The 27,133-nt window shown below is 42.5% G+C and overlaps 1 protein-coding gene across 1 annotated transcript in view; it reads right to left on the reverse strand.

The window, feature by feature from the left end:
• SH3PXD2A (SH3 and PX domains 2A) overlaps nucleotides 1-27,133 on the reverse strand; it is a 72,487-nt gene that overhangs the window by 15,964 nt on the left and 29,390 nt on the right. The window contains exons 3-4 of the mRNA XM_009867053.1: nucleotides 12,096-12,209; nucleotides 7,816-7,899 (exon numbers count right to left, since the gene is read on the reverse strand). Coding sequence (XP_009865355.1) covers nucleotides 7,816-7,899; nucleotides 12,096-12,209 — 198 coding nt within the window. The remainder of the gene's footprint in view (nucleotides 1-7,815; nucleotides 7,900-12,095; nucleotides 12,210-27,133) is intronic.

The following is a 27,133-nucleotide window of genomic DNA, read 5'->3' on the forward strand; positions in this document are numbered from 1 at the left end:
AAAAATACAAACAAAAGTATAATTTGTATTCCCCAGCTGCAGCTTCTCTTACATCCACTTCACCATCAAGGTCAAGTGGGCAGAATAAACTTTAGTACACGCTATGAAGCACATACGCCAGCTAAAAGGCTGCACTTCAGAAATAATGGGATGAGGGTCCTACTCCTCTTCAAGATGAATATGACACAAAGGCACCTCTGTTTTTAGCGTGTGAGACCCAGAGATCTTCTAATAGCTCAATTAGCCAACTTGACTTTTATTTCTTTACTTCTAATTTGCAGGTCAAAGATACCTTCCCCAGTTGAAGGAGGCACCTCTACTAGCTGCACTAGTAAATCTGAACAAGGCATGCATGAAGAAGCAAAGCCTGTTTGACAAAGAGCTATGATACAAGTCTGTCACATCACGTATTATTCAACTACAACCCACTTAGCTTAGGAGGAAAGGATTAGTGGGTGTCATTCTCCCTCCTCTCCAGACACAAACACTATTTAAAAAAATGCACAACAAGAATTTCTGAACTGTTTGGACTATCCAGCCAATACCACCCACTCATAGCTGTACTCTGCCCAGCCCTGCCAGCCGTAGTGGCAGCTCAGTGCTCAATCCACTAATTATTCCACAGCCTCAATTCCCTATCAATCTTTCTCCTCCTTTTTATCCTCCTCAAAGAAAGGCAAGCTTCTGTTTTACTCTGGTTCTACCTAAAGTCTCCTGAAGAAAGACAGTAGAGGCTTAAAAGCAAAACACAGAGACAGAACCTGGTAGATCATGGGGAGAATGGTGTGAACAGAAGAGGACAGTTCCCCTGTCCTTGTAACAGCCCACAATACTACACAGATGACATTTTCTACCAACTGAAATTTCTCCCCAACAAGTGTAGCACATGTTGCTGCAGTCCAGCTGGGAGGTGTGTGTATATACAGGACAAAGCATTTGAGCTGTACCATGTCCTGCACTACAGCGAAGTATAGTATACGGTTTATATAGATGTATACAACCACGCTACTTTCAAGAGACGTGGTACAAGGAAGCCAGTGGTGTTTGAGAATTATGGGTCACTTCTTCACAAGCCACAGACATGCCCTTCCATAAGTGTCAGAAAGGAAAAAAAAGGTCAAGAAAATCCACCAAAAAACAAACCCAAACTAACACAACCATTTTGTGTTCCTCCAGCAACATAACATTACTCTGCAAAGCTGAGGCCTTTCCTATATGAACAGCAATAGTTTAAAAACTAAAATGCTGCTTTAAAAACAGTTTTTGAATGCACACGTAGTGATGTCTGGTGACTGGTCACTTTTCCTTCCTTCATCCTGCCTTACATCTGTTCTTGAAGAGTTTGTGACTCGGCCACAAGATGGACCCGAAGCCAGCTTGGCCAAGGAAAAGTTAGTACGACGCTAAGTCTGGTTTGGTTAAACCTTCATGTGATTTACAGCAAAACAAGATTGTGCCTATAGGCACCTTGGCAAGGCTCATCAAGTAGCTAAAGGTCACCTTTGCAGCCACAGTGTAGTGGGAACTGCAGTACTACTTCTGTTTTGCCTAGTCTGTTTTAATGGCCATGATGCAACATACTAGTTGCAGAAAGACTCGGGATGCCACATTTAACTTGCTAAATTTTAGGAGAACTTACTGTCAAAGATATTTATTTTTGGATAATGGCAAACCATGACAACAGTGCTTTGTGTTTTTTCCTTTTGTGTAGGATTGCAGCTTTTAATCAAAGAGTCAGCAGGTATGTCCATTCCATCACACTCCCTTTAAACAGCATATACCCAAATAGGTTTTTTGTTTCAGCTGCTCTTATTTTTGTCTACTACTAAAATGGAAATCTGAAAGAATTTTTAGGCATCAGGCATGGCATTTTTCATATCAGGTGAGCTGTTAGAACATCTCTCCCACAGCAAAAGCCTCAGAAAAGCTAAGACAAAGCTCCATCCATTCCCAAAGAAACTGTACCTAATTGCCTGACAGCAAGACACTGAACTTGACAGCCTGTGAGGCTCCTCCAATCCCATCTGTCAAATCAGAATTTCAGATTTTACACGTGCACTCGTGCACACACATACTATACATTAAAGTTATGAGGTGTCTTGAGAAGGCAACTTGGTCCCTCCTCTGGCTGTCTGGTTTTATACTTAGTGTCACGTCAAGTAAAGCAGACCTATGATTTTATTGCTCGAGTTGTAACGTAGATTTTCAGTAGTGCTTTCCAAATCTTCCTTATTCAATCTTCCCGATTCCCTTGGCACTGGTTATTTTAGATTCCTCCTAGTCTATCACCAAGGTAACAGTTTCTTTCCCCAACATCTTCAAAAATCTCTATCACTACTGCTTCTTACCACTAGAGCCCTGATCTGGCCCTTCAACATCTTTTGCACAGCCACTACAGCCACTTCTTGCCTCCTTTGTTCCCTTCTCAGCCTTTCAGCACACTGCTCTTGCTGAAGGCTCTTGGCACAGAAGCACTCTAGCACTCTGGTACTTTGGCAAGTGTACACCCAGTTCAATTGTTCCATCTTGGATTTTCAAGCCTGTGCGCTGTGCCTTGCTTTAACATCCTACTACACAGTCTCATGTGTTCTGCTCCCTTTGGATTTTGCACTCCTCCAAATCCTTTCATCTTTTCCCGCTCAGCCCCATACCCTTCTAATGACACATCATCAACCCGAGTAGGCTCCCTCCTCCATGGTATCAAAAACCCCGAAACTCTCAAATCCTTCCTAAAATAAGCCTTACCTACCCTGACTTCCTGCCTTGCCCAACAAGCTTAGTTTCAGTCCCTCTCCAAAAGCCTTTAAAAATAATATCACTTTCCACTGTGAAAAACCTTTCAATCGTAATAAGACGCGTGCCAAATTGCCACTTGCCTGGGCTGCTTTGATGCACAGATCTCATTCTCTTTGTTTAGGCTGCAAACTATTTGGGACAGGAACCTTGCCTTTAAACAGCTAAAATACCACGCACATTTCCAGCCCTGCATAATCAGTCTCATCTCTCCCAGGCAAATGGCCAGCACTCATACGTTTCTGCTTCCAAGCTCGGAGCGCCCCGTTTCACATACCTCTCTCCTTCACCTACATTTTATAAGTTTGCTCTTTTCTGCCTCCATAAATAAGTGTGGAAGTTATCTGTAGCACTTCAGGAGCCAACCAAGTAAGGGAGTAATTTTCTTTGCTCAGCTGGTGTTTGCACATGTCCCCAACTTTCCGTGACCCCGTTGTTGTTTGATATGCCGGTAGGGGTGGGAGTAGGGAAAAACAGGGCTAGAAATTAGCCAATTAACGATTTCTCAGCAAAATGCAACAGCCTCAGACCTACATCTTCCAAACCACAAAAGAATTTTCTTTCAAAATACTTTCCCCTCAGTCAGCAGTCTGCTCTTGCCCTCCTCCACTCCTCTGCTCCACCCCCCCTTTGTCAGACCTGCTTCTGGAAAAAGTCTCACTGTTCCAGAAAGCAATGCATTAACTCAACATGGACTTTGTTTTACTTATCTAAATATTCAGCAGAGAAAACAATTGTCCACAGTTATTGTATTTGTTCATCTGCAGACAGGAGCTCTTCAGCTTTTGTCCTTCTTTCCCCCATATTTTCTTAAAAAAACAACCACATACAAAAAAAACCAAACAGAAAACCTCATGCCAACGGACAGAAAAGAACAATGACATTTCTTCTAAACAGTTCTGTACTGCACATGCTCTTTCTTCAACCAGCAAGGGGCAATAAACATTTACTACTTTCCTTGGAGCACAGAGGAGGGGAGGAAAAAAAAAAAAAGAAAAAAAGAAGGAACAAACTAAGTCCAAAGCTGCTCTGTGCCAGTTTGATTTAGCACAGTAAAGCAGCCTTGTGCCGTGAGTGACAAACACTTCACCAGCATCAAGGACAAGCAGGGAAAAAGAGTGAAAACAACAGGAGAAGGCCTGTGGGTAATCTGTGGGTAATGAGGGGGCTGCCAAAGACGGCAGAGCAGCTCTGGTGGGATTCAGGAAAGGGTATGAGTGCACAAGCACACCAGGCAGGCTGGATTACCAGTACTGACCAAGGGCTCTTTCCACAGCTAGAAAACTGGCTGCAGAATGACCCACCCAGGCCAGGAGATGGGGTTCAATATCCAGACCAGGTCAAAACTGTGTTCAAGACCACTGGGTTACATGGCTGCCTTTGCCCTATGTCTCAGCCATCTCTCCCCATTAAGCCCCCTCTATAAGTTAGGCAAGCAGTAGGAAGACCTCTGGTTTCCAAGTTTCAACTTTAACTCTTTCATTGAATAGCTTATTTCTTGTGTTAGCAGCTACTTTTACATAATATCCTGTTCTGGCATGGGGGCTGGACTAGATGATCTTTTGAGGTCCCTTCCAAGTCCTAACATCCTGTGATTCTGTGTAATAGGCTCCTTTGGTCAAAATCCAGCCTGTATGTCACTCTGTTATTGATATGAATAACTTTAAAGTGCTTTCCTGCATTTTAACAGCTCCAGTCGTAAATGTTGGGAACAAAACCAAAGCAGCAATAATTTGTGTCAGATATCTGACATGCAAAACAGGCATGTAAACCCTCACTTTTTCCAATCAATAATAGCACAAATGATTTCTCATGAAATTAGCCTGTAAACAATGCTAAGTTCTCTTCCATGGAAAGTTCCAAATAAATGCATGTGTAAAATCTGCATTTTACCTAGTACAAGAGAACATGAACTCTTCAGCTTTCAGGTCTAACAAGTGTCAGGACTGAGGAAAACTCTAACTGTTCAAACTTCTCCTCACTCTCTGTATTATTAGAATTTCGTAATGTATAGATAGAAGTTTAGAAACTGTATCACATTTAAAAACATTTAACATTCAAAAAAACCCCCAAAACAATAAAACCCCCCGAAAGTTCTGCAGCTACATAAGAAACATAAACCAATGTAATCTCTTAGATCTGGGCACACCATGGACCAATTTAAAGAGAAAAGTTCAGCACAAATGTCATCTGTTTCTCTTTCTAGAAACAGACTACAGCTGCTCTCTTTGCAGATTTTTTTTCAGCTTTAAAAAAAGAGCACTACCATAATATTCAATAATTTGTCTTTCATGTCTCTTATTCACAGACCCAGTAACGCTGCTCCCAAATATCTAAAGTTCAGAGATGCTTAGCTTCTTCAAACTGGCTTTGGAAAAGGTAGAAATAAATAAACCATATGCTACCCCTGATAAGTCTCCCCCATTAGGCAGTCTGTAACAGGGAAGCGAACACCCATCCCTTCTGCATTCGGGCATTCATAGTGTGTTTAATAACCAACTCATTAAAAAGATCCTGGCCTTCAGAAACAATGCTTAATTCCTCCCTTAATTTCTGCTTTTCAGTGATTCTGTCATAGACCTAGTTGGTAAAAATGCTTATTAGTGGTACACAAGCGCAAACATAAAGGGAAGCACCCTTTACAGCTTACTTTTAAACTCCAGTGAACTCTCAGAGCTAACCCTTCCAAGAGCAGGGACTATCTCAAGCAGCATATCGCTGGGTGGGAAGAATTTCAGCCAAAATGTTTAATTGAATTTATTTCCAAGGAAGAGGCCAAGTGGGGGAGGGGAAGCTGTTTTGCCTGCATTGACCAATTCTGGCAACCTCCTGTTTGAGAAGCTCTAGTTCTTCTGGGCTTTGGAGCCGGGACTTGAAGGCTGGCAGGGGAGTGCGTATAGACACTTCATGTATTCTGTCATTTCAGTGCAAACCCACCCAAATTTGGCCTTGTTAGAAGTCTTTTGGGCTGGGATGCAAGAGAAAGAAGGGAGGAAAAAAATCTCTCCTGACCTCACATAAACTGTGATCTGCTAGAGAACAGCAGGATGGACACCCAGAGAGACTCATTCTTTCAACAGCTACAGTCTGGAAGGCGCGTATGTCTGTTCAGGCTACAGCTATGCCAGATGATGAAGCACCACTGTCTCTAACCTGTCCCCAAGTATTCAAATCATTTTCTTTACCTCGAATGAGCCTGCTCCTGTAAGAGCCCCCTAATCTACTATATCAGATGGAATTTAACCGCTTATTTTTAGCCAGCTTGGCTAGCTGTAGCTGAAGTTTGGTGCTTATAAAAGCAGCCATGGTGGGTGCCCCAAACCTTGAGATGCTGCAGTTTGTGCCAAGTTCAAATGCCAAGATTTAGTTTGAGATAAAGCGCGTATTCTCCAACACACAAAATTTCAGCATTGCTTAGGCTTAACAGGTAAGAAACTCTTATGGGGCAAGAAAAAGGCAGGAATGGAAAAGACACGGGGAGCCTGTTGTGGGGAAGACTGCCAAGGAAGACACTATGACACTGGTCAGAGAGCGTGTCTGGAGAAGACACACACAGATGGTGGGCATAAGAGTGCAGGAGGGAAACCCTGGGAATGCATCTTAGGTCCTTATGTTTTACCAACAGACTATGCTAAAGGACTGATCATGCAGTCTGAACATCTTATGGAGCTTTGTTTGCAATATTCTTCAAATATGGAAGGATATATTTGTTTAAACTAGTAAACAAATTGTTAAGAAAACTGATTCCCAGAAATTCTCCCTGTTACATTGCCAGGAAGTATCTGGCAGAGTTTGACAAAGCAAAATAAGTAGCTCCCAAACTCTTGGGGTACAGAAATAAACACAATTTCTTTTCCAAAGCCAGCATGTGTGCTTACGGTTTGGGGGTGGTTTTGGTGCCTTCAGGGCATATTTGGTGACTGAGAAGCAAGACTTTGTCTTGTGAGGATAGTTCCAGTTGCTGCAGGGTCAAGCTACAGTAGGAAGAACAGTCGTCTTTGTTATTTTGGTTTCCTCAATAATACTTTGAAGCAAAGGCAAAAGGTCACTGAAAAGTTGCATGTGCTTAACACACAAGTCTGCTCAGAGAACTGCCACCAAATCCAGAAGACAAATTTGCTATTTTCAAAGTACATTCTCTTCTTAGCAGGAAAAGGCACCCTTTCCTCCACTGGGAAGCTTCCCTCGTGTCTTGCATTCGGTTCCAGTCCCCCAGTAAGGCTGTCTGAAAGTTACAGAGATGCAAATGGTGCTTCCCCTCAAGCCCTTCCTTTTGAAAGTACAATGAACACCACATCTGGACAATCTTGCTAGCAAGGGAGAAGGGGACAGAAAGGCATACCTTTATTTTGGGTCAGATGATTTCTGGAGAAATGCTTGGTTTGGAAGATTACTCAGACTTCACCCAAATACAACTTCAGAACACAAGGTGTTCCTCCCACCTCACCATGCTCCCTGTCAGACCAGCAAAGCTAGAAAATACTGCTGCTACTGATGATATTTTAAACACCTAGGACTGACACCAAAAGCTCCCAAAAGTTATGAAGAAGTCTGCCTTTAGTACCAAGCCCTGCCTGGAAGGAAGAGGGGACTGAAACTGGAATGATTCTCATCTTTCCACCCCAAGCACTTTTCCAGTGCGTACATCTCTGACCATGGCTTTTTGGCATTCTTCTCATTTTAATAGCCCTGAAAGTATTACTTGTCCTTAATGAGGTAGGAAAGACTGAGTATGAATATGCCCAAAGTTAAAAGACAACAGATGTGAACTTCCCCAAGCAGCACAAGGAGTCAGACTACAGAGTTATCCTTGGCTATTAGCCTCCAGCTCTTGAGGTGCCTAAACCTGGCTTCGAGACACCCTCAAGATGTTGTGTATGAAATCCATATCTGAACTTCAGAGCTTTGGCCTCTCTCTGCCAGAGTGCCAAAGGTGCAGACCCCAGAACACAACAACAAATGCTGCAGCATGGCTTTTGATGCATCCTTGGGGACCAATGCCATAGGACGCTATTAATTCACCTCGACTCTGCTGCCTGTTGACTATCCCGCCCAGCGTCCATCGCCGGTCCAGGCGTCTCAGGTGAGCCTTGCGTCGCTTAGAAACTAGTTTGGAACACGGATGGAAACAAAAAAAAAGTAAAAGAAAAAATGATGGGAGGGTGAGGAATAAAAATAAAACACAGCATTTACCAGCACTAGTCTTGTTAGCAGTAATGGGTTAAGGGGGATGCAGACATTTTGTTTTAGTTTATATAGTACGGTGAAACAAGTTAGCTTCTTGAGCCTAAGCAACAGGAAGATATGGAACTGTCATAAATTGCCACCTTTGCCATTGGCTTTCTCTAAAAAATTCCCCAAAAGATACATAAAAGATACATGGGGGGGGTTGGACTAGATGATCTTTCCAGGTCCCTTCCAATCCCTACCATTTTGTGAAAAACACTGCAAAACAAGCTGTACAACTGAAGACAACTTGTCTAAGGAATCTGTAGTGGCAGGAGAGATCAACATCACTGCTGTTGCACGTCCTAGTAAGGCTGCATGATCCTTGGAATATTGTCTGTTGCATGTGACATCAAACCCGACAGGGCTCTAACTCTCTCTAAGCAAATTATCACACTATAAACAAAATCCAGGGGGAATAGAAAAAAAAAAAAAAAAGGCAGCTTCTCTTATGTAAGTTCACTTGTAACAGCAGCACTCAGGGAAAACACAAGGAAAAAAAATATCCAATGTCTCCTTGTTTGCAACATGCAACTCAGTCACTGCCACAGCTAATTCTCATGAGTCTAACTTCTACCACACTGATCATAAAAATAAGGAAAAACCTAAACCTTGCAAGGCTCAAGAAGCTAACAAGCAAGAAATGAGAATTAGTTACACACTGAAACAATAATTTATGCTTAAAATATAAACAAAGACAAGACACCTATGGAAATGGCACTGTGAGAGCAGCTGTGCACAGAGGACACCACATTTTCTGGATTGCATATGTCAAAATGTACTCAGTTCATTCTTCTGCTTGTGAAGGTGTGAATGACATAGGAATCAATGGACTGGCAAAGAAATACAGACAAACACTTCCCTTTTTCCTTTCAAGGTCTTCCATGCTACTTTGGCAGCTAGTGCAAGGGTGCTTGGTGCTGCCACAAAGCTATGCAAAACATTACAATTCAGCTCTTGCAAGGGTGCAGACACATTTGTTTTGCTAGTGATGCTGGGAAGCTATTCCTAAACTCTGATATCACACAATTAATAACCCCTCAATTCTGCTTATTGCACAGATTTTCAGAGGAGCTAGGTTTCAAGTTCATAGATCGTTGTGGTTTTGGCCAACAGATATCAGTGATCCTCTTGGAAGCCTATGGTGGTACAAAAGATGAGCCATCTTTACTCCTTACTGGTTGTATTTTTCTTACCAACTGGTTTAACCTGGTGGCTTTCTCCAAATTACAAACACACTGCACAAGAGGCAACACAGGACACGTCACTAAACATACAGATTAGAGCAGAGAGAGAAGCCAAAGGTAAATTCACAATAAGGCTGTCTGCATTAGAAGGCTTCTATACAAGAATGCAGGAAATTAAAGATGTTGAACTTAAAAGCTTGCAGGAAGGAGGGGTGTGGAAGGGGTTGAAATTTGCTTCATGTGCCAACACAGAGCAGTCACCCATAGGTCCCAGCTCGCATCAGGAGTCTTGAGTATTCAGCCATCCAGGAGCACCCAGTGAACACAGTGGGTCACACAGATGCCACATCATATCCTCCTCACAACACGACTGTCCTCAGTGATAGCCCTTCTATATCACAATGATGCTTTTGTTTAAGTCAGTTGGGTTTTTTTCTCCTCAACAATACCGTCTTTTGCCATTTGATCCCAGACTTGGGCTTGGTTGGTCATGCCACAGTTAGCCACCAGAAACATTATTTATCAACAAGTGTCTAAACCTTCCCAGAGACTATTTTAAGATGTTTACTTTAACAACTTCTGTGGCTGCAAAAGTTCCTTTAGATTGCTTTCTGAATGTTTTCCAAGCCTTGTAAGACTGTGTCGGTCTAAACACAGGCCCAGGTAGCAGTTAATTGTCTTCCCCCATCCTGACAAAAGATGTGCAGGCTCAGACACAGGGAGGAAACACTTTTGTCTTTCTTGGGGAACAGGCTATTTAAACAGAGACATATGGAAATATTACTGCTATGCAGAGGCAACATTATTTGTATGTTGCACTCAGCACCTTCTTATCTTTACAAGGGCCTGTCACAGCAGAGCAGAACTCTGGGTCTGCTTGGCTTGTGGGCTTGTTGCAGGCAAATGGAGAGGGCCAAGAGGCTGTTACAAAAACTCCCTATACCAGTGTTTCTGCTCTTTCAAAGCAGGCAGAGTGCAGATTGCAGAGTTGCAGGCAGTCAACATATCCAGGAGTTGCTCTGAAATTTGTATGAACTCTAAATCCAGGGGACAGGCCACTTAATCCAGTTAAAGTGCCTTCCTTCTCAGTTTTATTGGAGCCCCTTTCTCCTGCCTACTGAGAGTTGGCAAGGTTTTTATGTAAGTATGGTCACTTTCATACACTCTTCTTTAAGAGAGTGAATGCGAGTTGTTTCCTCTCTTACAGAATAACCATCAGGAGAAGAATAGCCCAAGTGAGGAGGAACTGGAGCGGGGAAAAACGAAGAAAAACCCCAGCTTATGTGTTTAATAACATAAAGTTACTGAAAAGCAAGCAAAAGCTGGGGCACATCAAAGCAGCTGCAGAGGTAATGCAATTAGATTTGTCACTGAGATGGAACTGAACAGAAAGGGAAGAATGGTCTCAGGTTTCAGCGTATCTGGATGTGGAGTAAGGCGGGAGCATGACTGCTGACCATAGCTGAGGAGACCAGTGTAATGGATTAAAGAGGACTGAGTGGAAAAAGATAAGGAACTTTTGATGGATTTTCCATTACCCAGGGAAGACCACTGTGAGGCAACAGCCCTGTGCAGAGTACACTCCAGAGAGCAACATGAAAGGCAGAGGAGAGCTTGACACGAAAGCAGTTTAAGCAATAAGGCTGTCAAGCATGCACCATATTTAAGAGTCAGGAAAAGGGAGGAAGCTACAGACCAGCAGACAAGGCATTCTTCAACTCCTTCAGACAAAAGTAGCAAGTTTTTGTTCTTTACTAACATGGATTCTTTAATAACTGCTTTTGCATCCGTTAAGATGTTGCATCACACCAGACTGGTTCCTGGCCTGCCAGTCTGTCTCTAAACCCTAAGTGACCCAGGATATGGGTAGCTTTGAGCAGGGGAAAATGAGTTACAGAGCCCAAGATTTCAATAAGCCACAGATGTCACCCGTGAGGCCCAGCACAAAGTTATGTTTTGCCTGTGCACTATCTTAATGGCCAGATGGTCACTCCGACACATCTCTAGGCCTCCTGCCTGTGTTAAGGTAAGGTCAGCTGAGTTTCCACATACGTTTTACATATGTGTCACGTCAAGAGCACGTAGAAATTTAGCAAGAGATTCATTAGAATGGAGGAAATCATACCAGAAGTGTCCTTTGCACACAGTTGCTACATGAGAAGTCCATTAAGATGTGGTTAGTCTTTCATAATGGAACAGAGGAACATGTGAGTTTGCACTGTTCCATTTCTGGAACCTGAATTAAGCATCCTTAGCCAAAAACCAGGCAGCTAAATCATATACATGACAAATGGCATCTTTGTTTTAATAGAATGAGACCACACCAAATAAAAATACCTTTCCACACAATCATAGACCACAGCAAACAGCAGTGAAACTAGTTTCAAGGATTAATTAAAAAAAATTGTAATGAGAAGCAAATTGTAATGAGAATCAACCATTAAAGTTAAATCTCACTCTTTTTAATGGCCTATGGCTCTAACAAGCATCTTTTTCCAATTAAAAGGACTCACTTGTATAATTTCTGCAAAAAAGCCACGCAAGTTCTGTCCTTCCATGGACATGAGGGTGCAGGACCTCTACCAGAACATATCATTTGGACTTGCATTTAAGTTGTTTGTACGCTTTATAAAGGTATTAAAATGAGCACCTTTACAGCTTTTGAACATTTTGTCACACTGATAACCCAAGTGGTCATAAATGGATTACAGGCATGGTACTTTAGTATTTTGTCTGCAACAATTTTTTTACTGATACTAATGGAAGAGGTTACTGCACTGGATTAACAGCTACAAGTTGCAGCACAAGTTTTCAAAGCTTTTCTGTGGGGAGAAAAGCATAAAGCAACTGAGTAACAGTTTCCTATCGACAATGAAACACTTTCCATACCTTCCCCAAGCTTGGACGTGTTGATGTCAGAGTCATCTCTGGTTCCATTTTGGGATTCCAGGTACGTAGCAGGGACCCAGCCCTGCTCTTCTGCTGTGCTCACAAACCACCAACCTACAAAAAGAAGTAAAATATGTTCTCAGTCAATACTAAGAGAGACAAGAATAGCAAGATGCTACTGAGAAGGTGGCACATAGTCAGCAGCTTCAGTGCAGGTTTGAATCATGCTGCAGCCTCCTCAAAGGAGAGGGGGTCTTAGTCCTATTACACCATTTCTACCAGATACTCTCACAGTGGTAAGTGAGTGGGCAGACAGGATTAATGTAAAAAAAGTTGCAATGGAGCAAGCATCAGTTTATTTTATAAAAAGCCTGAAGTCTATCCATAACAACTTGGGTTCAAGGTCTCCAATTCAGTTTTTCAAAGCACATCTTGCAACACGTACATCTACAGTATCAAAACACTTTGTAGGTGTGTATGTGTGAATGTATGGAAAATTGTGCAAATATTGCTTAAATCCTAATATGGGGTATTACAGAAGTCAAAAGATGGAAATAGGAAAGGCCCTCTAGTAAAAGGGCAGATTGCAGAACAGCATGCAAAATAGTAAGTGCTTAACAAACATGACCTGAATTCTGGGCCCTGGAAAGCTGAAAAGTACTGCCCACAGAACAGAAATACGAGAGAAAAGCTAACTGAAATCTGACTTCAGGCCATAAGCACCAGTTATTTACCTTCTCACTTGAACATTCCAGTTTTTACCAGTACCTAAATAAAATGTTAAGTATTCACCAACTATACAGAAATAATGGATGAATAAAATTACATGTGAGCCATCTTTAGGTTAAACGCATCCAAACCACAACCTTGCCTCTTTCTTGGCTTCACTGATTTATTGAATCCTCCACTGGTTTTGACGTAAACTCCCTCACCCAAGAGCTCGCTGCTCTCAGATCTGAGCACAACTAGATTCTGTTCCATTCAGGTAAAATCAGGGTTAAGATATAAGACAATAAAAGGCCAAGCAGGTAAACCATTTCTGCTGGTATCTACAATCTCCCAGTCTCCCCAAAAACTGCAAGTTGCTTTGTCAGAACAACACAAATTATTGTTCAACATCAGTGTTCCAGACTCCCCAAAGGCAGTTGAGAAAATAGCTATTTTTGTACATGCACCTCCAAACAGTTTACAGACTTTAATGGTTGTCATAAACCCAACAAATTCCACAGGAGACTCCCAAGCCTGCCTGGGATAAGCAAAGGCAGAGACGAGCCAGCTTAGTCTGTAAATAGACGGAGCACAAAACCCAGGTAATCTACAGTGGAGAAAAGACCTGAGTTGTGTGAAGGGTACACAGCCCTGGCCCTGGCAAGGGAAAGGGAATCTTTGCAGAGTTCCACTGCGATGCAGCTTTTCTAAAGTGAAAGAAAAAGAGAGAGAAAGAAAAGAAAAAGAGAGAGAAAGCAAAGAAAAAGAGAGAGAAAGCAAAGAAAAAGAGAGAGAAAGAAAATAAACCAGCTGAAACAATGCTCAAGTGTTCACGCTAGAAGTCACCCAAATTCGTTCCAAATCCTGTCACGGAAGACTTTAGCAGAGGACAGCAGTTACAAACCCTCGTTTTCCTCCCTGGGGCCTGTGGCTGGGAGATATGTGCCCCAAGCAACAAACCCCTCACTTGCCACCGCACAGCTGCTAGGTAGCTTAATTTATTTACCCTCAAAACTCAGACATGGCTTTCCATTTTCTGGCCCAGCAGAGGATTGGAAACTTTGCTTCACAAGGCTCATGGTTGGAAAGTTTAAATTTAGTTATTCTCCCTCAGCAGGAGGTGGATTCTCCTGCCACGAAGCCCACAGCAGCAAACACGCAGGATCTGCCAGACCGTTTCAAAAACACATCTTCATGGTTGTTCCTTATTTTACTAGTAACGTATCAACATGGGTAGCAAGCACAGTTTAACATACACTTACAATTAGGCACAAAATGTCAGAAGCTGGCTTTCAGCTGATATCAATTAGATTTGAATGGTTTATGTAAACTCTTCCTCAGAAAGAAATTCAACACAATCACACAAAACAGACTTGCCTACACTTAAAAACTCTGCTTGGGGAAAATTCAAACTATGGTAAAACTGTCTTTGGAGGGCTAGATTCACAAGCCTTGACTCTGACCCAGTGCTAGACCATTTTGCAATACAGTTCCTCTGGTTTGGCTCACTGGGCTGTACCACGGCCTCGGAGTTGAGTTTAAGGTTTTGCATTTGGGGCCACAGGGTAGCTGAGTCTCCATCTGTCTAAAACAGGGCTCCTTGCTAAAGGGTAACCCCTCATCTCCGCATCTGGGCACACATACACATGCCTCCTCCATATCACTGTGCCTCCTTGCTGCCATTCTCAGCTCCTGAAAGGCCTTGGTAGGGAAACTTCACAACTACACCGATCTTACAAACAGGCTCCCCCATACCAGTTGGAGGTAGGTTACACAGTCAAGTAATTCAAACAAATCCATATCAATGTGCAGACAGAGCATGTAACATCTAAGTGAAGTTTTAAGCTGCTTTTGATTCTGCATGCCGACACTATGATTAAAGCTCCTATCACCACAGAGCTCAGGAAAGTTATACTTTCTTTCTAAAGATTTCCTTTATGAACTATGCACAAGGATAAAGCATAAATAAGAAACCTCCATAACTAGTGAGAAATCAGCCGCATCTGTCCGGGTTCAGAGAAAACCAGCCCCTGCTCTGAAATGCTCTTCTCCCATTTCAAGCTTGCTTCTCTGAAGGACAAAAGAAAGGCTTTAATGCATCTCACTGGGATAGCGTGTCCACAGAAAAAGGGTATGTTTTACTTAAACAACTCGAACAATCCAGAAGCCTGAGAAACTTCCAGCAGCAACCCCCCACAGCAGAGAAATCAAAATCAGACCTTCAAAAGCAAGACATGCAAACTCTTAAGAGTGGCCGAGCAGACGTTGCAGAGGCAGCTCACTTCTTATGGGGCAAAAATCTGAATCTGATGGCACATCTAAGCCATAACCCCACAGAAAGGAAATTACAGCATAGTGTAAGAATTGACAAACTCCTAGAAGAAAATGGTTGAAGCACAGACAAGTTCCACAATGAAGTCAGTGCATGACATCCACAAACTGCAGAACTCTGCCCAGATGATCATGAAGTACTTGCCCTGCACCATCCCCTCCTTAGAAGCATTAGGGAAGCTGCCATTTGGTCCCACCACCCTTTCCCCCCAACTCTCAGGTACATGGGGGTTCCTGGTTTGCAGACGTTAGCCAGATTGTCCTTTGTTTGCAGAGAGCCAAGGCTATAATGGCACAAACTACCTTGTTCCCTCCTCTGCCATCTTTTCCAAACCAAAACATCACAGAAATGCTGTCAGAAAACTTGCTTTTGAAACACAGAACAAAACACTGCATTTATTTTGAGTTCTTCCTCTATGCTGGAGTTGAGCTTGACTTCACAATTCATTATTAAAACCATTCTGCAGCAACATCTGCAGGGAATTATGTAAAGTTATCTCTGTGCACTGCCAAGCCAGTCTGAGGTTCACTTTTGCACTCACACCATCTGTAAAAATTAAGCAGTGCTTTACAGCTTGACTTAACCCTTACAGATACCCCTATCTCTCAGGCATTAAAATGCAACTCTAAAGTCAATATGGCATGGATGTCTAGACTGACACTCATCAGCCCTCAACCCTGATGAGCATTCAAAAGGAGTTTAAGCTTCTCAGAAGGCACACAGGGAACTGCGGCAACTGAGCCTAGACCAAGCTCAGCTCAAGCTTTGCTGCGTTACTCCAAATCCTACCGCAATACCAATCCAAGAATGTAAATTTTTAAGGTAGGATTGTAATTCTCTCTCCACACATGTTGATCCTTCGGTTGGCATCTCTCAATATCCCTAGGTGTAATAGTCAAGATGTCTCTACATTCAAGAGTCCATCTAGGCTCTGAAACTCCCTGGCATTTTCAGCATGGAGCTAAACAGTTACTGAGAGATGAAAGGTCCCACTTGCCATGCACACATACACATGGCAAGATGATGATTGCAAAGTAGATTGATCATGCTGGAGAGTGAAAAAATGATAAAAATACTTTGATTCTAAAAATCACGTTCTTGTTTTTAATTGTATTCCCAGTCTTCTCCCCAAAAGGCTTTTTTTAAAAAGACCAAAAAACCCCAAAACTTCCAAAGCAAAATAATTGTTATCTACAACCCACACCATGGGAAACTACAAGAACATAGTTAAAGGACTACTTTTGATACAAGTTTTGCATATGTTTACATGCATCCTCTCCAAACCATGCTTCAATATAGTCCCTTCTACATCAATGTGAAAATTAACTATTCCTGTTGAAGTCTGCCTAATCATAAAATGATACAAATCACATTTTTAAAAAAAAAATGAAAAAATAAATCCAGGATTGTGCATTAATTTCTCTATAGACTTTGTCAATTTATGAGCTTTAGTAAACAAGAAGGATAGCAACACTGTAAAAGGGAATGGGAATCTCTTTTGCATGAGTGGGCTACACATTCTTCTAAACAAATACTTAAATAACACTCTACCTCTCAAGAGTCTCTCAAGTAGCATTTGACATGCATTCTTTGGGCTTCAGAGAGCTGTTCCCTTTAACGTCCTTCTGCCTTGGAACTATCTCTTGAGGGTTTTTTTTGATCTAACAACCTCAGCTGTCCTACAAAGCAGTACTAGATGCAAACAGGTCACTTCCAAACCTGACACATAGACCTTTTCATGCCAACTGGCAATTATTTTTGTTCAGAGATGTGACCTGCTTCATTAAAAAATAGCTAAGGCAAGAGTATTGCAGCGCAGATGAAGGGACTTGCTTTTTCTCTCCACTTGAGCTCTTCCCACACAGTACATGTATATTTGGTACATGTATATTTGGTAAGTACCTCAGATTCAGTTGTAATTGCCTCAGACAGATCTCCAAAGAATATGCAGAAGCACAAGTACAAAGGCATTAGGAGTAGCATTTTGCAAGACGGAATTTCTGCAGCAAGAGTACTCTCACTCCCACTTTCTATAAATGGAGTACAGTGTCCATATGCTGTTAGATACCAACGCCGCACGTGCTGGCTCTGCTCTCTGTAAAAGGCTGCTTCAGACTCACACACTTGGCAAAGGTGCTGGGTTGAAAGCATTGAATTCATATGAAGGCCAGTGTCCGATTTCTGAGCATTTTGTTCTTACAATTCAGAGAAGAGGCATCTTTATTTAAAATATGGAGATACATGCAAGTGTTCTTCATAGCATGGTGCTGACTACAGTTTGGGGGTACAGAAGTCTGTGTGCGAGTCACTGCACAGCAGACTAAGGCTGTCATCTCAGGATAAATTATTGAAGTTGGTGAAATATTAAAGGCAGCTTTCATCTTTAAACACATAATGTTTCTCAGCCTGTGTGCACTGCAGACTTCGCTGCAGTCACCACTCATCCGCAAAGGCACGCTTGTCTCCTTTTAAAGATGGAAGTGGGGCTCAAAGACGGCTCAAAGAAGAAAGATGTGCTTGTGGGAGACATCCTGCTTGAACATCATTAAGATCCATAGCACAGGCTCACAGCCCTTTATGTGCCATATCCAAAGCAGACTGGGCCACACATTAGAATTCCAGCTCAAGCACGTGTCATGGTCCTTCCAGCAAGCTCAGATCCTAGAGCTACACATTAGGAGCACAGGCAACCCCACTTCCCATAGGAGCCCTTCCTAAATATCTGTGCCCACCTGCTCTCACAGTTAAGAGCGAAGTTTGTCACATTGCTTGCAACTACTGTGGCTGCGCTCTAGGTACCACACATCACTTTAGGAACCCAGGAATAAAATTCACTGTCCCCAGTTACTGCATAACTCCACAAGGCTTCTAAATTTGTCCATGAAATACCCCAAGAGCCCCACAGCACTGTGATGGGGCAGAGTTGTTAGCTTTCTTATGTGAAGTAACTGAAAAAAGGATCACACCTATCACTTCTTTCCTGGTGGCCCAGCATGGGAAAATGGGTTAAAAAAACAGGTTTTCTACAGAGCATTAAAAACTGAATGAAGAATTACAAATATAAAAACTCCATATAGAAATTCTTCTTTTTTTCTTTTAAGGAGTATGAGCTTCTTAAAGAAAATAATTAAGATTTGAACAGTAATAAGTAAACATTTTGCTCCTGACATCAAATATGAGACAACACGCATTATAAAACCGCACACCTGACTGCTGTTCAACAGCAGTCATGCAGTCACAGGCTATGTTCTGTCCACCAAGCTACCCTCAATATCTAAACCACAGTAACAGTTTTATTATTTAGTGGAAAGAACACATTGTAGAAGGAAGGAAGAGAGGCTACAACACTCCTGTGCCTTGCTCTGGTCTTCAACTAAAATTTACAGGAGTCCCTACAAAATCATAATAGGAAACCAACCTTGAGGAGGTGCCTGTGGAAATACTTTTCTCTCCCTCCTTGGGGAGGGTCTGAAAGCCAAGTTGTGTTCTCGTCAGAGTACACACTGCAACAGCTTTTGCTTAATTTGGTGTTTGAAACATCACTTGTTAAGAGGGCTTCCTTAAGTAAAGGAGAAGACAGTGAGCAGGAGGTGGGACTCCTGGAAGGCTGGACTCCATTGATAAAATTCTTTGGCTATTAAGTTAACAGCACTTTACCTTATGGAGCTAAAAGTTGGAGTAAGAGGCCAAGAACCAAGACCACAGTTTGCTGTTCTCCACCAATACTTGACAGTAACTGCAAATGCTTAGGAGTCAGCAGCAGCACAGGGAATTGCATTCCTTGCACTGCCTGAGGTGTTATTGAATTCAAGCAAAATCAAAGTAAATCCCAGAGTTTGGGGTGAGGGAGAGAATAGAGTTCCTTCCTACAATGACTGGCTATTAGATAACTAGTTGTTTCAAGTCTATATGGTTATGGATTTGCTATCCTAATCCTTCTAGTCTGTCTTCTGCCTCCACCTCTTCTACTATTAATCTTGTAGTGTTGGTAGACAGAGATTTCTCAGCTGTGCTTTTAGCATATCCCTTTGCTGTTGTACTCCAGTTCCTCTGGTTGCAGAGCTGGCTGGCACAGAGGGCCCACTACATGTAAATAAATATCCCAGTTATTGCTGCCACACAGGTTTTTCCTGGACTAAAAGCAGCTGACTAGGTGTGTACATAAGTGCTTGATAGAGAGTCCCAAAGTGAGTCTCGGATTCTGGCTTAAGCATCTAGATTGCTTGGATTGGTTTCACATCACATTATATGCATAAACACACATGCATATATGTGGAAATTCACACCCTGACCTCTGCATTCAAATACATATTACCCTAGTCTTCTACTGGGATTGGAATCACGTTTTCTTGTACTTCTGGAAAAAAATTAAAGTGTTCAGAACATGGGAAAAGTTCACGGGAAAAGAGAAAACTGGATAATATACAACTCAGCTCTAATACTTTATAGGTTACATCACTAGTAGAGACGATGGATGTTCAAAGTATTAGACAACTAGGAAATACCACATTACTGTATTTTTTCAAATCTTATAGCTAGAAGGTGACAAGCCTTCCGGAGGCGCGTATTTGGCAAAATACTTACATATTTATCACTTATTACAGTTGTGACTTCTTGCGTATGCGTGTGTATATGTGGGGGGAGTTAAGTAAAGCACACAGTTTATCTCTGGCTTTTGCTAATACAAACTAATAGTTACAAACTCCAAGTGCTGTATCTGCAGATATTTGCTACGGTCCAATTGTTACCCAGGGGCTTCCCCTCCCTGTTTAAAAAAAAAAAGTACCTCAGATTTGTGTATTGACACAGCTGGAATGAACGAATCTGCCAAACACGTTTTCAAAAATTGGCACACATATCTACAAAGCCATCATATAATCCAGTACAAATTACAGCAGTTGTGTCCTTAAAGCAAAGGAGTAAACGCAGTACCTTAACAGTTAGTGTAATCACTAACAGCTATGGAAGAGTCTTGGACATTGCCTGTGAGTCCCAGATCAAGTCGCATCACGCTCCAGGCCACCAGCTTCCCCTAAACTGTCAAGTACCCTGGGCTCCACGAGACAGAAGCAGACAAAATCACCACTTACTGAATTTGCCCATGGCCAGCTCCAAAACGCACACAGCTAACATGCCCAAAGTTGGCCAGTGCTTCTAGATCACTGAAATGAGGGGATCCACAAAGCAACGAAGTCAGCTGGTTCTACAGGCCAGTCAGCACCCAAGAAGTTGCAAACAAAGGTTTGCCAATGCTCAAACTTCCTAATACCTTCTAAAAATAAATTTTAAATAATCTCTCCTTTCCTGCTTTATGTGATTTCAAGAACACGTAATGGTGAAACTGTCTGTGCAATGTAAATTGCATTTCACAGAGCCCAACCTGTTTGCAGCTCACAGCCTTTGTTCAGTACAGGAACGAAAGAAACTAAGAGAGGCAGTGCTTTACTCAGAGGAAATATCTCATTAATCACAAGGAACAAAGCTATCTTTAGGTGGGCATACTATATTGTGCAAGCAGCCTGGCTGGAGCTGCTAAGCCTGTGAATGCTAAGTGCTGTACAGCAACTGGAGGAAAACAAGGTTCACACATAGCCCAATGGCTTCAAGCATTCTCTGACTTGCACTGGTATACTGGTCACTGTGGTTCTGCCACCTGGCCCGCAGTACCAACTCAGTTATTAAAGAAAATACCTGTTTACTAATCACAAATTTTCCTCTTTCTCATCCGATCTGCTTGGAAACAGGATTTCCTGCCTGACCTCAAGTTTTGATTATACTACATATATCAATTTTCACTTTCTCTTGCCATCCTTTTTTCCCACTTTGGAAAGCAGTAGACTTACACACATCTATAGTCTCTGTGATTTTAGTAACCACAAGGCAAGGTAAGATTGCTAGAGCGCACACAGACTTCACAGCCAGTATAAGAAGTTGTGTATTAAGTCTCATATGGGCAACAAGTAGCCCTGGACAGTATGTTCTTTTCTTCTTTCCCTTCACCCAAAGTTGAAAATCTACAGTTGAAATCTACAGATCCGAGGCTTTAATGAACCTGACAAAGTGATAGTGTAAGCACCATGTTTATATAGACCAGTAATCTACAAGAGCTCCCAAGCAGATACCTGTTTGCCTGGGGCATGGACAGAGGAGGATCCAGCACACAGCGCAGAATATACAGAAATCAGGTGGGCAAACCCAGCCCATGGCAGCGGACGAGTAACCGCTGCCTTCAGACGGGCTACACCAGCGCAGCCAGCTTCTGCAGCAGATTTTTCGAGCCACAGACAACTGATTACAGTACAGGCATGCACACAGATGGTGTTCCACCCCACAGGGCATGAGGAGTTCAGCCCTAGAAGCCAGCAGAGACTCTTAGTCATTACCAGTTGTGGGGTTGTGTTTTCTGTGGTCAGCCAACAGGGTGCAACAGTCAGGCTCACAAGTAATTTCCTTTACATTCACAGGACTTAATCTTAAAGCAAACACATTTTGTGTCCAAGCTTTCTTTAGGAAAACATGAATAAGCTTTCAAATGGGCCTCATAGTAATCTCGTCCAAAGATTACAAATTACTTCCTAGTGGTTTAAAGAAGTTACAGACCCCCAGTCTCAGCTGATAGGAAATGGCCTTCACAGGCAGCAGAGAACAGCCAATATTTACTTCCTGCACAGATTTGACAAAAATCACTTTTGTTTTAATTTCTTATTCTGAAGTCTGTAGAGAATATGGTGTCAGTTGCTCACTGGGAAATCACCAAAACCACATAGAATCAGGAAAAATAGATTCTAGACTAGGACTAGGAATGATCCTAGCAGAGTACCAAACAGCCCTCCAGGTGCTAAAGTCCAAATCATACCGGAGTTGAATATTTCAGTCAAAATACATCTGCCACCTCTGAGGTAGACTTCTGTTATCTCAGGACAGAACAGGGCAGAGCTGGACAACAGCTTGAAGAAAGGAACAAAGGCTATACTATATCCAGCAGAAATCAAAGGACAAAGCAACCAAACACAGAATTGCAAAATCACAGAATGGTACGGTGGTATTGGTTCAGTCTGAAGCACAGCTGAGTCACCACATTAAAAACACCACCTTTTACAAACAGCTTTTATGGGATTCTTCCGAACCACAATACTTGTGCTATAGGAAAGGAAAGGTTTGCCACTGCCCAGCACAGCGTGCAGAGCAGCACTGCTCTGCAGTGCTCAGACAACCATCTCGCAAACTGCCATTTCCATATCCTGGCTGCTCCTTGAAGCTCTGCCGTCCAAATACAACTTCTGTCCAGCTCTATTTATTAGCTAGATCTGGCAAGATTGCAGCCCAGATGGTATGTTATCACAAATACTGATGTAAGCCAAACTGAACGCTCTGCTCTCCCTCTGACGCCGCTTCACTGCTTTTCTCCTGAGCTCCATTCAGGCCGTGTTTCTGCAGTGACCCAGGGAGCTGAGCCTCAAAGAGCTGCCTGCACAAGGCTGCAGGAAATGACAGCTTTGGAAATGAGTACCAGAGTGATGAATAGCAGGCTACAAGAGCAGCCGGTGCGTTAGTGGGCTGCCAATTAATGAACTACATTGCAGTGAACAAGGACATGGACATACATGGACAAGTAGTATCACTGACACTCCCCAGAAGAGATTACAAATCCAATTCAGTGTTTTCTGAAGGGTTTTTCCAGGCTTCTCTGAAATTTAGAACCCTACAGACTTGTTACTCTATTTTGCACAGCAGTAAGCTGAGCTGGTCCCATTTTGAACAGATCATGGAAAACTGAAAAGAGGAGAAAAAAATGAGGAGGGATGATTTGCCTTTTGCCTTTATCCATCATGAAGACCCAGACAGTGAGAACAGCCTGTGCAGGTGAAAACAGAAGGGGATATTCACCATTAGAAAGGGAGAAACTGAGCTCATCCACGCAGACTTCAGAAAACCACAGGACTTACTGGAGTATCCGGTTTCATCAGCTCTAATAAAAAAGTGCATCAGCAGCATTACAAGAGAAGGTGAATATAGGAAAGTCACTGGCACAAAAACCTCTGGTAATATACCTATTTTCCCCCACTCAGCAAAGAAAGCACTCCTCTTACATTGCAGAAAATACTCTGCACACAACCAGGTAACTGTGTGTCTACACATTCTGGCTTAGCCTCTGGATAAGAATGGTACACCTTGCCCACGCATCTTTGCAGGGTTTCTGCTACATGGTAGTAAGGCATGCGATTTCTTTGCAGCCTGCTTGGTTGTCTCACCTAGGACATTTGACTTCAAAGACTGATATTTAGCCTTTGGTGCTCCTTACAGACTGGAAAGGCAGCCTAGACTCAGAGCAGAGCACTACTCTGCCTCAAGAGACTGGACTGAGTCCTGCACTATGGGGATATCAACAGCAGCACTCCTGTTAACACCTCCTTCACAGAGAAAGGCTGGGTTGCCAGCAGCCTCAGTTGCCGGTCTGCCTCCGGGAAGGGCCCATTAAGTGTGCAGTAAGTCAAAGTCCCCATATTTAAACATTTTCATTTTCTGACTCTCCATTCCTCAAACTTACCCAAACAAAACCAGAGCAGGCACCAAGCACAGATTTACTGGCAATAATCAGTGAGGCTGATCTTCTGATTCTAAATTAAGGTTAGCAAGGCAAATTAATGATGTGAGATACAGAAGAGCTGTCAATCTCCACGCATTTCACGTAGCTGAGACAAGACAAATATGTCATTGTGAGGCTTATTCCCTTCCATTAGGAATAAATCAACCATGAAACAGGGGCAAGAGCAATGCTGTCCATGGGCAAAAAGTTGAGATTTGCAGACCCTCCATTACAAACACACATCCATTATACAATACTGCACCATGTAAAGCAGCACAGTAAGGGATTACCTAAACCTGTTAGACAGATGAAACAGAGGCACAGTGTTTATCTTTTCAACAGGGAGCCACTTAAGCTTATCCTGTGAGTGCAAGCAAGACTAAGCCCTTCCCTTTCCTCAGTTCAAGGCTACCAAAAGAAGACGCGTTGAACTGCCTGTAACTATCCCCAACCAGACTCTGCCGCAAGTGCGATACTGTCTATAAATCTCCTTTCTTTGCACAGGCAACTGCTATTCCCCAAGCACTCTGATACTAACATCATAGAAAACTCTGAATTCAGGCATTCTGCATCCTTATACTTTGCAGGACCTCACTCTTGGCAGATTGATGGCCTCCTTTCCCCTCCCTTCCCCTTTCCTTCCTCCGAAATGCATTGATTTCCTTCTCTTATTTTGGGAAAAGTCACACAAAAAAAAAAGCACAGGGGCTGCATGTTCACTGCAAGCTGAGAAAGAGGATGGTCCTGCTGCTGAGGAGCTGGCCTAGCTATGGGGAGTTCTCTCTAAGAGACCAGAGAACCAGACCAATTATTTTTGTGGGAGATTTTCCCTCCCCAGTTTCCAAGTCTTGGTTACTTCCTTTCCCCTCCCCCACCACTCAAATTTGAACAGTGTTTCCTTTGTCTGTCCCTTATGTAGACTTCTATTCTCTGGAGACAAGGCCTAAATGTCTAGCACAACAGGCCCCCGATCTCAGCTGGGCCTTAGGCACTGCCATAAAAAACAGAGATCACAGAAGCATGGCTCTTGTGATGTAAAACAGCCTGGACAGTAAATAAGTCTTTGGATAGGTCTGTTAGCCAACATACTAACTACAACGCTGGAATGCTATGGTTTAACAAAAGCTTACATGGCCTGAAAATTTATTTCAAAATACCCCATTTAGTGGCTATGTGTGCACGTTTGGAAGGGTAAGTTGGAGCTCACTGCAATACTAATGTGAAATATGTGCAACAGAGCACCTCCGGCAAGACCAATTGGACTACTAGCACATTTTAGGATGACTAATGAATTGAAATTTCCTTGGCATGCTTCCCTCCTAACGGCTGCGTGCAAGGATTATGGAAAAAACCCAACCTAGGTAGAAAGAAAAGTACATACTCCTGTAGCTGCTAAATCCCTGCTGGGGAAGGGGATTTTCCCATTCCATTTCAGAGGGATCTACACTCCCCTCCTTGTTTGCATGGGCTCTTCAACACCCTCCCACAGCCTCCCCAGATTCTCAGAGCACAGCTCAACAAAACATCATGCAATGCAGCCTGCAAAAGGCAACCAAGACCATACATTTTTCAGAAGAATACACTTCCAACATGCAGAGATCCTCAACATCAGGCATGAGGAAAGCCATCTCTAAGGCACAGCAGTCCCTTGATTAATTTCTTCTGGCTAGTAACTGATACCTTCAGACAGTTCGGAACTACCTTGTCATGTTTCTCAATTCCCCTGATTAGATATTGCGCAGCTATTTTCCGCTTATAAGCCATTTTCATGGGATTGTACTTTCTTTGACTGACATGTCACCACTTGCTCATATATGTCAGTGAGTGGGTTTGCCCAGTACCAACACACATAATATAGGCTGGGAGCACAAAACACGCTTTTTGATGTGCTTATTTTAGGAACAGCCACACATTACACTTGCAGTAGTTCATGTTAATTATTAGTTTGTATTAATTACATAGTATTAATTTTATAATTTTATTTCCAAAAAAGACTTTGCAATCTGCTCTTCTAATGAACAGGTTCACCCAAATGCCAAACAATAATTTGATTTAGTTTAATAAAATTTGGAAGTCAGCTTCACATGGTGCTAAAATTAAGTGCTTAATTCTTTGTCCTACAAAAGGTTCGATTTGTTGTTCATCTGCCATCATGTACTGGCATCTCAAGCCTAAGTTATGGCCCCAACTTGCTAGTCCATACTATCTAAAGGAAAACGATGGTTTAAAGGAGATTTAATATCCAGTCTACCCTTCCACACTGCACAGGCCATTAATGCTACACCATCTGGCTCAACAATGCTGTGCTTAATCCTCACCAGACTACTCATTCAGAGGAACATGGCTTTATTCCATAGTTGAAGCTACAGCATGAAGGCTATTCCAGAAACACAGACATCAGCCACTAACGTCTGAGGAATTCCCATACTGACATCTAACCTGCTTCCCAAGACACTTGTTGAAGATTTCAGTGGCAGGAAGGTGAAAAGATTCAACCTTGCAACATTTGTCTAGTTAGATTTTAACTTTGTTTTGCCCTGCCACTTCAGCTTCTGCAGTTGCCTTGCCAACACCTTCCAGGAGTCCCAGAAAAACTCAGGGATGACTCAGACAAAATTTCAGACACATCTGTCAGCCTATCACATCTGCAAGTGAGGTCAGAGTGACCAAACCAAAGCCTTGAGTATCACAACAACTGGAATTTCAGAGTATGGTTTGACTTCATGACTGCTGTCTAGTTTGAATAAACCACAAATCTGTATTTTCATATTCTCTTAAAGCCTGAGAATACCTAATCCTATGAGAGGATGTGTTCTGCTTCTACTTGGATGCAATGAATAAAGTTTGACAGAGGGAGGGGATGTCAAGAGCACCTTCCCACTGCAAGAAGCAATTAGTCAGTTTTGCTCATGTTTGTTTCTTTTAGGTCCTGATCTCTATGAAGAAGATAGTACTTGTTACTGCAACCCTAGAGCTCAGTATGACATTTTACACATTTGTTGATGTAACTAATAGATGCCAGCATGGCTGTAACTTCCAGGAGCTGTCTCTCCCACACATCCCTTTTCTTCTTGATATCTTTTCCACAGAAAACAGGATGGGCAAAATCATTAACCAGTTGACTTCACTTTCTTACCACTTTTGTCTCTCCAACAGCAAGGCAGTCCCTTAGAACATGAAGTCAGAGGCTCTCTTCACTTCTGGCCCGTCTTCTGTCCAGAGGTAGCTCTGGTGCTGCCAGCACTGCTTTCTCACCACCACAAAGGAGAGGAGTTATTCACCTTTCAAGTAATTTCTGCCTCTAGTTTTACAACTGTAAGAAGGTTCACACTGCCATTTACTTATTTATAAAAATAGGAAACCTTTTTTTTTGACCTAGATTATCTGAGTAGGCTGTAGTTTTATATTCCA

The sequence above is a fragment of the Apaloderma vittatum genome, unplaced genomic scaffold (genome assembly GCF_000703405.1).
Source record: "Apaloderma vittatum isolate BGI_N311 unplaced genomic scaffold, ASM70340v1 scaffold8253, whole genome shotgun sequence".
NCBI lineage: Eukaryota > Metazoa > Chordata > Aves > Trogoniformes > Trogonidae > Apaloderma > Apaloderma vittatum.